At 46.5% G+C, this 12374-nt stretch overlaps 1 protein-coding gene across 1 annotated transcript in view; it reads left to right on the top strand.

The window, feature by feature from the left end:
• The window catches only part of hira (histone cell cycle regulator a), a 41966-nt gene that overhangs the window by 452 nt on the left and 29140 nt on the right, over positions 1-12374 (top strand). Inside the window, exons 2-14 of the mRNA XM_090236933.1 lie at positions 354-416; positions 616-726; positions 897-987; positions 1267-1361; positions 1469-1564; positions 1651-1811; positions 2300-2467; positions 3997-4110; positions 4882-4952; positions 5151-5256; positions 5593-5802; positions 7553-7638; positions 12138-12296. Of these exons, the coding sequence (XP_090093059.1) occupies positions 354-416; positions 616-726; positions 897-987; positions 1267-1361; positions 1469-1564; positions 1651-1811; positions 2300-2467; positions 3997-4110; positions 4882-4952; positions 5151-5256; positions 5593-5802; positions 7553-7638; positions 12138-12296 (1531 nt within the window). The remainder of the gene's footprint in view (positions 1-353; positions 417-615; positions 727-896; positions 988-1266; positions 1362-1468; positions 1565-1650; positions 1812-2299; positions 2468-3996; positions 4111-4881; positions 4953-5150; positions 5257-5592; positions 5803-7552; positions 7639-12137; positions 12297-12374) is intronic.

A 12374-nucleotide genomic window follows, 5' to 3' on the forward strand; every position in this document is an offset into this window, starting at 1 on the left:
ATGAGCCATGAGCTAAGACGCTAATGTTAGCTAGTTAGCCATCTGTTTTTATTTGTTAAGGTTAGCACGTAAGCATATTCCACAAAGCAGTAAGTAGATAGCAGTTGTTGCAAAACACCCAATGCAGGCTGCAGTATTCATTTTAGACCGTGTCTACAGCTGAGTTGTATTTATTACTCGGGATTCTGTTGCAAAACGTTTTGTAACAGAAATCCTTTATGCCAGACACTTTTCAACGTGCAACAGAATCTGCGTAATGAAAACACCCCTGGTGTTCTGAATCAAGCGTTTTTAGCTATCTACAGCATGATGACATGCTTGTTAATACAATTTAAATCACGTCTGCTTCTCAGGGAAACCAATATTTTCTGTTGACATCCATCCCGATGGAACAAAGTTTGCCACGGGTGGCCAGGGTAAGGTCCTTCATTACTAAGCCTAATAACGGTATAACTGTTCGGGTTACATTTAAACAACACACCTCACTAAACAGTACAAGCGTAATGTACAGTTTGACAATTTTCTCAAGCATACACTATGCACCATTGTTTTACACTTTTAATTAGGAGATCAGTTCAATGGTACTGAGTTGTGTTTGTGTGCCATGTGTTGCAGGCGAGGACTCTGGGAAGGTTGTCATATGGAATATGGCTCCAGTGCTCCGAGAGGAGGACGAGAAGAACGTGAACATCCCCAAGATGCTCTGCCAGATGGACAATCACTTAGGTATTATTCTCTCACTAATGTTTGGTGTCTGCTGCTTAGATCTGACTGACAATAGAGACAAACCATATTCCGGCGTGTTTTTAATCTGACAAAAAAAAACGGCATACAAGAGGTTCTCTGGGGGTGAAGTTTCAACTAAAACAGCTCCTGTGTTGATTTCCTTTTTCTAGCCTGTGTGAACTGTGTCCGCTGGTCAAACACCGGGCTTTACCTGGCCTCCGGAGGAGATGACAAGTTGGTCATGGTGTGGAAGAGAGCTGCGTACGTACCACACACCCACCTAATCACATGCTGTGTTTGCTTGATATTTTCCTGTAATATTGTGCCATTGCAACTCACCATGTAAGTCACACACATCAAAACTCATTCCCAGAGAGAGCCGGGTGTCTGCGGGTTTTCGCTCCTCCCTTGTACTTAACGAATTATGGTCACTTAGTAGTAAGGAAAGGGATAAACCCCCCAAAACAGCCGTCACTAGGCCCTCTGTAGAATGAGTTTGACACCTCTGATGTAAGTGATTTTCTGTGTTTACTTGAACAGCTTCATTGGACCGAGTACTGTCTTTGGGTCGAGCAGTAAATTGGCCAACGTGGAGCAGTGGCGCTGTGTGACCATACTGAGAAACCACACAGGGGGTAAGCTGTCTGCTCTATGGAAAGATGGACTGCTCACAGCTCGGACAACGCTCTACATTTACATTGACAGTCGTTTGCCTTTGGGCACATCCCGTCTGTGTTTTCAGATGTCATGGATGTGGCGTGGTCCCCTCACGACGTGTGGTTAGCCTCCTGCAGTGTGGACAACACCATTGTGATCTGGAATGCTCGCAAATTTCCAGGTGCGAGCCAAACGAGAACCACTGTTTTTTTGTTGTTGTATTTGTGAGTTATTTCTCACACAACCTTGTTCATCTTCCCCCCCCAGAGATAGTGGCGTCGCTGAAGGGACACACAGGCCTGGTGAAGGGGCTGACGTGGGACCCTGTAGGAAAGTACATCGCCTCCCAGGCTGACGACCACAGCCTGAAGGTGTGGAGGACCATGGACTGGCAGCAGGAGACCAACATCACCAAGCCCTTCAACGAGGTGAGCTCCACTCTGCCAAGCTGACAACCCTCCACACAACACAATTGGGGAGTATTCATCAGTGCCAACTTTAGCAAATCACTTTGCAACGACAAATGTTTTGAAACAAAAAATGAGATAGGCGCACGACTGTCAACATAACAGTCGCCGTCAATATTGGCTGATCCCTGGCCGTGACCCCACTTTCCGAGGTTGTCTCGGGTGGAGTGGGATATACTTAAAACAAATGTCAAATCCACGCATGTATATTACACACTTGTACATGTGTGAAATAGCACAAATGTAAGCACCCACCATATTGTTGTTGTTATTATTTTTATACTATTAGACAAAATCAGGTGTCACTTTTCGGCCCGTTTGCTTCTATTTAGTTCCTATTGAGGAGACCCCAGCTGTCACTCTCCCTTCTCGGGATTGATGTTTGTAATTTCTGTCGTCCCAAGTCATTGACCACCCTGTTCTCTGCTCCTGTCTGTGTTGTTGACCAGTGTGGGGGGACCACTCACGTGCTGCGCCTCAGCTGGTCTCCTGACGGACAGTACCTGGTGTCAGCCCACGCTATGAACAACTCAGGGCCCACCGCTCAGATCATTGAGAGGGACGGCTGGAAGACCAACATGGACTTTGTGGGCCACCGCAAGGCTGTCACTGTTGTGGTGAGAGCCCGTGATCAATCAATCAAATGTATTTTATTACGTTCTTTTTACATTAGCACACAACGCAGAGCACAGTGTCTAGGAAAAAACTCAATGGAAGGCAGGAACTTACAGAGGAACCAGGCTGAGAGGGGTGGCCAGAGGCAGGAACCAAGGAAAAAACCTAGGGGGGAACCAGGCTTAGGGGAGTGGCCAGAGGCAGAAACCTAGAGAGGAAGCAGGCTCAGAGGAGTGGCCAGAGGCAGAAACCTAGAGAGGAACCAGGCTTAGAGGAGTGGCCAGAGGCAGAAACCTAGAGAGGAAGCAGGCTCAGAGGAGTGGCCAGAGGCCGAAACCTAGAGAGGAAGCAGGCTCAGAGGAGTGGCCAGAGGCCGAAACCTAGAGAGGAAGCAGGCTCAGAGGAGTGGCCAGAGGCTGAAACCTAGAGAGGAACCAGGCTCAGAGGAGTGGCCAGAGGCAGAAACCTAGAGAGGAAGCAGGCTCAGAGGAGTGGCCAGAGGCAGAAACCTAGAGAGGAACCAGGCTCAGAGGAGTGGCCAGAGGCCGAAACCTAGAGAGGAACCAGGCTCAGAGGAGTGGCCAGAGGCCGAAACCTAGAGAGGAAGCAGGCTCAGAGGAGTGGCCAGAGGCAGAAACCTAGAGAGGAACCAGGCTCAGAGGAGTGGCCAGAGGCAGAAACCTAGAGAGGAAGCAGGCTCAGAGGAGTGGCCAGAGGCAGAAACCTAGAGAGGAACCAGGCTCAGAGGAGTGGCCAGAGGCAGAAACCTAGAGAGGAACCAGGCTTAGAGGAGTGGCCAGGGGCAGAAACCTAGAGAGGAACCAGGCTCAGAGGAGTGGCCAGAGGCAGAAACCTAGAGAGGAGCCAGGCTCAGAGGAGTGGCCAAAGGCAGAAACCTAGAGAGGAACCAGGCTCAGAGGAGTGGCCAGAGGCAGAAACCTAGAGAGGAACCAGGCTCAGAGGAGTGGCCAGAGGCAGAAACCTAGAGAGGAACCAGGCTTAGAGGAGTGGCCAGAGGCAGAAACCTAGAGAGGAACCAGGCTCAGAGGAGTGGCCAGAGGCAGAAACCTAGAGAGGAACCAGGCTTAGAGGAGTGGCCAGGGGCAGAAACCTAGAGAGGAACCAGACTCAGAGGAGTGGCCAGTCCTCTTCTGTGGACTCTGAATAACATTAATGGATTATTTCTTTTGGACTCCACCTGGAATCCCTTACAATATAGTATTGATTTGTATTTTTGTACATTGCCACGAGAACTTACATGTTAAGGCTTTCTGGTAAACACACTTATTCTTGTAATGGTGATAGTGGATATTGACTAGGAATCTGAGTAATATTGCTTTATGTGCAAAACACTTTCCAAAGTGTGTTGTCATAGCAACACGCTATTATGAAACACGTTTGGAGGAAAGATCCTTCCACAAGCTTGCAGACGCTGACATAAAGCTTAGAGAGGACACAACTGGGATGGCATTTCAGCTCTACAATCACTTATCCCTCAGGCTCCCAATCACCTCTCTCCTCTCTCTCTCAGAAATTCAACCCCAAAATCTTCAAAAAGAAACAGAGGAATGGGAGTTCTCCCAAGCCAAGCTGTCCCTACTGCTGCTGTGCTGTGGGCAGCAAAGACCGCTCCCTCTCCGTTTGGGTAAGAACCGTCTTTCTATGTCTGAGACATTACAACCAGTAGATGGTGATAGCTTTGATGTCATCCACGTATTCCTATGGAAAACTCCCGATGGCGCATGAGGTAGTTGAATTTGAAGTGCAAGGATCATGGTCGATGTAGTCATTTTCATCAACCGGGAGCCTCCTCGTAGCCTGCTGGCACGTGATTGGTCTGTGTCAGTATGTGGTCCTTGTATGATGACAAATGTAGTCAGAATAGATCGCTATTTAATTAAATATCTTGATTCGTAGCGAACTTTAAAATAATTAATGTCGGGATCGAACTTGATCAGAATCAATTCCTTTTAGAGCCCAAAACCAGGGTCCCTACATTTGGTTTGGCCGTTCTTGCGATCAGAATTTACGTAGGCTGCTCTAGAGCAAACCAGGGCTTTTGGCAGAGCTAGGTTGCTACGCTTGTGACTTCACGCTCCAGACTGGACACTGGGGTGCCTGGTCTGTGTACAGGATTTGTCAGATGTTTATCCTTCATACCTCATTCAAACGGACATATCTACTAGCAAAACAAATCCGTTTTCTTGTTTTTGTTGTATTGATTGTTTTAATTGCATCTAATCTAGTCACGCATTTTAGACGGATAGTGAGACCCACCCTCCATCAATGTGTCTCCACAGCAGTATGTGTACATGTGAATGTCTCCGTAGAATCCCCAACAACATATTTGACAGATCTATTTTAATGAACTGTACCAACTCTGTTTTGTGTGTGGGCGTTACCTCTCCGTTTTCAGCTGACGTCTCTGAAGCGCCCTCTAGTGGTCATCCACGACCTGTTCGATAAATCCATCATGGACATCTCATGGTGAGAGTACCCACCCTCACTGAATTCATCTACTTTGACATATAATACATGTCTTTAGAGACCGATAGTCTGTTTCTTAGCCAGCGTGCCAGTCTGTTTCTTAGCCTGGGTTTGATGATATTAGTTTTCTTCAAAGTGTACGGTGGGAACGCTGTTAGTTACAGTGTGTGGTGGCGTTTTGCTCCCTGCTCCACTTAGGACCCTGAATGGGCTAGGTATCTTGGTGTGCTCCATGGACGGTACAGTGGCATACCTCAACTTCTCTCAGGACGAGCTTGGGGACCCCCTCAACGAGGACGAGAAGGTCAGCCAACTGCTAATGTCCTTTGACGTGACCCAACCAGTGTTGGGGTCAATACTACGACTTCAATTCCCTCTTTCTGTACTCTCTGTAAATATAAAGTTTCCCCCAAAAGCTTTAGAGCGAAGGTGCCAATTATATGTCTCACAACAACCCAGAACACCTGTAGAACAGCAAAGTGCTTAGTTTAGAAAATTTCAGTTCACATATATTTTTTCTCCCCCTGCTGTGACACTGGGCCGTCACGTTAGCTTTCAAGAAGTTCCCCCCAGATCTATAAGACATTTGTCTAGTGGACTATGAGATGATCTTCTAGCTAGCTAACACTCCTCCATCCAGAACGCCATCCACCAGAACATCTATGGTAAGAGCCTGGCCATCACCACCGAGGCCCAACTCTCCACCACCATCATCGAGAACCCGGAGATGCTCAAGTACCAGCAGGAGAGGCAGCGTGCAGAGCAGGTCAACCACAGGATGACCCACGAGGCCCAGGCCCACAAACTCACCAGCGTGGTCAACGGAGAGTCCCTGGAGGACATCCGCAAGGTAGGATGGGTCAGCTAGGTACAGATCTAGGATCAGCTCCCCACAATCCTAACTATTAGTGGGGAATCTGCAAAACTGACCCAAGATCAGCATCTAGGGCAGGGGTGACATCCGCAAGGTAGGATGGGTCAGCTAGGTACAGATCTAGGATCAGCTCCCCACAATCCTAACTATTAGTGGGGAATCTGCAAAACTGACCCAAGATCAGCATCTAGGGCAGGGGTGACATCCGCAAGGTAGGACAGGCCGGTATGAGGGTTAGGGTCAATTCGAGAACATTCAAATAGTAGACTGAAATTACAATTCTGTTCAATGCTTTTAACAAGGTACTTTTGGAATTGGAATTTGGTTTACTTTCGGAATTGACTGGAATTTAAATGGAATTATCCCCGATCCTAATAAGTACAGATCTAGGATCAGCTTACCCTCCCCAATCCTAACCTTACCCATTAGTGGGGAATCTGCTAAATGGACCTTAGATCAGCGTGTAGGGGCATCTTCACCCTACTCTGCACGGCAACAATGCACCTCAGAGCAGGACCAGTACAGCACTACAGTCTGATTAACACTATAAAGACTGGGCCAGCCTTTTACAGCTTGGTTCGGCATCTTACGTAGTTGCTGGAACGGAACATGAACGTGAAAAGAAAATATCCAAGCCAGAACCGCGTGGTTCCGGTCGGTCCAATAATGTGAGTCAGGCACACATGCTCAGCCCAATATAGCTGTCACTTAGTTCTCCCTGTTGCAGGTGTTCGGTTCTCTCCACTGTTTGATTTACAATGACATTTATTGTATTTTTTTGTCACATCCCTACATTTTGAATCCATTGGCTTCATTGAGGGGATGTAATGAAATGATAGGCATGTAGAACATCAATAAACATATTGATGTCAACCATTAACACCAATGCATAACATTGACCCACAGCTCCCTGTATGGTTCTGTTTAGGGTTGGAATGTTCCGGAAACATTCCCAAAACCAGTTTTAAAGAAATCCTGGTTATAAGATTCCTGGAATTATGAGGAAATCTGAGAAATCCTGCAATTGAAATTTCTGGGGGGAAAAAACAGAATTTTGCAACCCTAGTTCTGTCTTCATTTTGGTTTGTCACCTTTGTCCATGCATTGTCTCGGCAGACTTGCTCTCCCTGAAAGGCAGATATCAGGGCCTGTATTCATTAAAGATATTCCAGTAATTTGACATATATTTAGATATTAGTTTCCTTACTTTGAAAGCTGTCTATGGACAAGGATTAGCAACATTTGCAGATACATTTCCCATGTAAATCAATCTCCCTCTTAGCATGTATCAAATTTCATGCTGAACTGTCCCTTTTTAAACGTCTCAGACGTTTATATAATCTGTCCTTATAGTCGTATTCATCGTGATCTAAAAGGATAACCTGATCCTAAATCAGCACTCCTGCTTTTAGGCGCTTGATACACCTGGCACAAGATCTAGGATCACTTTTGTCCTTCTTGATTTTAATGATCCTAGATCAGCACTTCTGCTTTGTAAATACAGTCCCAGATCCGATATAACTGAAGGAATAAAACATGTGGGGGGGAGAGAGAGAGACTGAAGGAACCGTAAAATATGAGAACAGCTCTCATTTGTTAACAAGACAAATGGCCATGAGAGTTGAGAAGTCAGTTGAGATGAGTTGGTATTATGTTGTCATGCATTCTGTGGTCTTGCACATGTTTTAATGGTCTCTTACCCTGGATATTTGTTTTCTTCTCCTAGAACCTGTTGAAGAAACAGGTTGAGACGAGGACCGCGGACGGCAGGAGGAGGATTACTCCTCTCTGCATCGCCCAGCTCGACACAGGGTAACTCATACACCTCTGATACACCTTTTCCATTTATTCTATTCCAGAAATTACAATGAGCCCTTCCTCCATCAAACAAAGCAGTTATACTATAGAACTCATTTTTAAGACTGCTTCATTCTATTTTGGTTTTAATACGTTCTTTTGCGGGATTCATTTTTGTTCTCCGCCGTTAAAGACATGCAAATACATTTTGTTAAAGCCAAATGACATACAGTTTCATACGTTTGTTACGTTCCCCAGCTAGAAACGCAAATAATGTCGCTCGAACAGTCACTGACAATCAACCAAACAGGTGGGGTTTTATGAGGGGTTCTGAAAGACACTCATGGGGGTGTCCACAGAAAGTTGACTAGCAACAACAACCAGGACCTAAAAGACGCCCACTAAATTTGCCCAAGAAGAGGTAAACAAAAGAAAAACCCACATAAAGACGGGAAGCAAACCTAAAAGGTGGAGCACAACAAAATCAGACTCAGGAATGTTTTTCTAGAAATAAACTAGGGAGAGCCAACTAAAGGTTAACCCTCCACATCTATCAAGACAACTGAAGAACTGGACTGGCCAGCACAGGTGAAACACCTTCCCACTAACGAGATGGAAACCAGCACAAGTGTAACCCATGACTAACGAGGTGACACCAATCGTCGTGCCCTATGCGCTAATGAGCTATATGTGCTAAAGTCCAACCTCAAAACATAAATGAAAAAAACAAAGCCTGTAACACCTTCCCCCTTAAGACGACACATATATCCTATATTTTTGTTGGACAGGCTTGCTCAGTAAAGCTCTCAACATAGACTTCAAAGTCTGATGAAATCTCTCGAGCACCTTGATACTCTGGGTGGAAGGCACTAGAGGGGCTGTGGGTAAAACCCAACTGTTGTAGCATTTGCTGGAAGACCTTTGACATGAAATTCAAGCCTTGCCCCCCCCCCGCCCCCCCCGCGCTACCTGCAGAAGTCCAAACGTTGAGCATCATTTCACCGGGGCCTTAGAAAAATACTGTGAGCCGAGATTATCCTCAGTGGAATAGCCTTAGGCGAATGAGTGGCAGCACACATTATGGTTAAGTGGTTACAACTCTTGGCTTTGGGCAAAGGACCAACACAGTCCACCAAAGCCCTGTCGAAAGGTTGGTCAAAAGCAGGAATAGGCTGCAAAGATGCAACCGGTACAGCTTGTTTCGGTTTACCAAATACGACAGGATTCACAGTAAGCAACAACATCCTGTTTCAGACCAGAAGAAGTTCCCCAAATACCTCAGTATCTCTTGTCGAAGAGTAACTGGAACGACAATTTTGAGATACACAGAGCCAATCGTCTTTCCCAGAAGTGGCGCGAGAACACCATTTCCTCATTAGAACACCATCTCTGTCAAAGTAACCCACACAAACTTCATCCAACTCCTCTGGACATATCTCAGCAAAAAGAGAGGAGAGGGAATCATCTTTACTATTCCGTAATCAGCTGCTGCTTCCTAAAAAAAGTGTCAACTGAAGGGAACCCTCTCTTCCTTCAGCGGTCCTACGAACTCGCTCACCTTTTGGGGTTTTCAAAGGAGTGGCGAAATCAGGATCACCTATAAATGTCTGGGACAGATTGAATATAGTGGGATCGCTGACGTCCTCCTCAACACCAGACTTGTTCCCAGTGACATTCTTAGACATAGCATGTGTAACGGAACACACTGGGAATATTCTAGGGTACTTTTCTGATAACACATCAGGTTCCTCTCGTCTGGGTTGCTTTGAAACGACAGGATTTAGCACGACCTTCGAACCTTTCCCACAAGAACACCTTGGAGGAGCAGTGACCAAGTACATTGCGGCCGTTTAAGGGATGTGGCAATCCGCTCAAACAGTCAAATATACATCCACCTCCTTTTCGTTTGGTTGTTCCGCCCCAGATCAAACTCTTTTGAGGGTGTAGGATGGCCTGAATGGATCAGGAGTACGTCCAGATCAATCTCTTTTGAGGGTGTAGGATGTGCTGAATGGATCAGGAGTACGTCCAGATCGATCTCTTTTGAGGGTGTAGGATGGCCTGAATGGATCAGGAGTACGTCCAGATCAATCTCTTTTGAGGGTGTAGGATGTGCTGAATGGATCAGGAGTACGTCCAGATCGATCTCTTTTGAGGGTGTAGGATGGCCTGAATGGATCAGGAGTACGTCCAGATCGATCTCTTTTGAGGGTGTAGGATGGCCTGAATGGATCAGGAGTACGTCCAGATCGATCTCTTCCAATCAAATGGCATGCGCACTTTCTCCTTGTTCTAGTCTGGCTGCACATTCTTCTTGTTCTAGTCTGGCTGCACATTCTCCTTGTTCTAGTCTGGCTGCACATTCTCCTTGTTCTAGTCTGGCTGCACATTCTCCTTGTTCTAGTCTGGCTGCACATTCTCCTTGTTCTAGTCTGGCTGCACATTCTCCTTGTTCTAGTCTGGCTGCACATTCTCCTTGTTCTAGTCTGGCTGCACATTCTCCTTGTTCTAGTCTGGCTGCACATTCTCCTTGTTCTAGTCTGGCTGCACATTCTCCTTGTTCTAGTCTGGCTGCACATTCTCCTTGTTCTAGTCTGGCTGCACATTCTCCTTGTTCTAGTCTGGCTGCACATTCTCCTTGTTCTAGTCTGGCTGCACATTCTCCTTGTTCTAGTCTGGCTGCACATTCTCCTTGTTCTAGTCTGGCTGCACATTCTCCTTGTTCTAGTCTGGCTGCACATTCTCCTTGTTCTAGTCTGGCTGCACATTCTCCTTGTTCTAGTCTGGCTGCACATTCTCCTTGTTCTAGTCTGGCTGCACATTCTCCTTGTTCTAGTCTGGCTGCACATTCTCCTTGTTCTAGTCTGGCTGCACATTCTCCTTGTTCTAGTCTGGCTGCACATTCTTATTGTTTGGCTGCACGCTCATCTTGTCTTTCCTTGTCCTCCAACTCTAATTTCTGTTACCACGTTGCCTTAAGCACTACCTCAATTGTATGTCTATGGGGTGTACGCTACCAAGTGTAAAAATAAAAAAGTACATTTTCACCGTCCTCCCTCAATGGGGTTTACTCTACCACCCGTAAGACCCTTTTCATCGTCCTCCCTCAATGGGGTTTACTCTACCACCCGTAAGACCCTTTTCATCGTCCTCCCTCAATGGGGTTTACTCTACCACCCTTAAGACCCTTTTCATCATCCCCCCTCAATGGGGTTTACTCTACCACCCGTAAGACCCTTTTCATCATCCTCCCTCAATGGGGTTTACTCTACCACCCGTAAGACCCTTTTCATCGTCCTCCCTCAATGGGGTTTACTCTACCACCCGTAAGACCCTTTTCATCATCCCCCCTCAATGGGGTTTACTCTACCACCCGTAATACCCTTTTCATCGCCCTCCCTCAATGGGGTTTACTCTACCACCCGTAAGACCCTTTTCATCATCCTCCCTCAATGGGGTTTACTCTACCACCCGTAAGACCCTTTTCATCGTCCTCCCTCAATGGGGTTTACTCTACCACCCGTAAGACCCTTTTCATCATCCCCCCTCAATGGGGTTTACTCTACCACCCGTAAGACCCTTTTCATCGCCCTCCCTCAATGGGGTTTACTCTACCACCCGTAAGACCCTTTTCACTTAAGTCTGTGGCTTTATTTTTTATAAACCTGTGTTTATGCAACTTTCTAAATTATTCCGGCGATCTTATAACCCCCCCCCCCCCCCCCCCCCCCCCCCTCATTAGTAACTGCGCTACACCTGTAATGGCTTGTCCATCTTGTTAGTCGGAAGGTGTTTCACCCGTGTTAGCATAGGTGATATTTAAGATTGGCTGGGCCAGTGCTCCAGTTGAGCGTGAGAGATGTTGGGAGAGCTAAGCTGCCATTTTGTTATGTTCCCACAAGACAAACTCAAAATGTTGCCCACAACAAATGGAACTAACAAAGAAGATCACTAACGAACAAAACAAAGAGGTTCTGAAAGGTACCCATGTGGGTGCAAACTGAAAATGGGCAAAGCAACTAGTAAGGGTTTATAAAAGACCCATCATGGATGCCCACTAGGTTTGCCTCCAGATTTTTTTCGAAACACAATTTAGGATAGGGAGTAAAAAGAATATGGAGCAAAACAAACAGGGGAAACCATAACAAATCAGGCTTCTTTCAAACTTAAAAGGTCGAGCTTAAAAATCACACCTCAGCTCACGTGAAGTGTAGCTCTCCCAACATCTCGCACGCTCAACTGGAGCACTGGCCCAGCCAATCTTAAATATCACCTATGCTAACACGGGTGAAACACCTTCCGACTAACAAGATGGACATGCCATTACAGGTGTAGCGCAGTTACTAACGAGGTGACACCAATCGATGCCCCCTACGTGCTAACACGTTACCTTCGAAATAGATCCACTAAACCTGTTACACATTTGACAAATAATTGTCAATATATTACATTACCACGGGGATAGTCTTGTTTATGTTAGTTTGAAGTCTCACTGTTTTTGTTTGAATCCTCAGGGATTTCTCCCCAGCCCTCTTCAACAGCGTTCCCATCCTCCCTGGGTCGGCCAGCCAGCTCACCTCCCAGCTTTCCTCAGACTCCAACACGGCCACCTCCAATTTGGACCCCCTATCCACCCCACTGGGGAGCAAGGCCCCAGATGACGCCAAAGACAGGTCAGTTGTCCTGTCTGTCTAGTCTTCTCTGCCATTCTCTCCTCTCCATCTCTCTTTCTCTCCTGCTCTGCTTCCACC

Source organism: Oncorhynchus mykiss, chromosome 6, assembly GCF_057628025.1.
Source record: "Oncorhynchus mykiss isolate SJ-2025 chromosome 6, ASM5762802v1, whole genome shotgun sequence".
NCBI classification, from domain to species: Eukaryota; Metazoa; Chordata; class Actinopteri; order Salmoniformes; family Salmonidae; genus Oncorhynchus; species Oncorhynchus mykiss.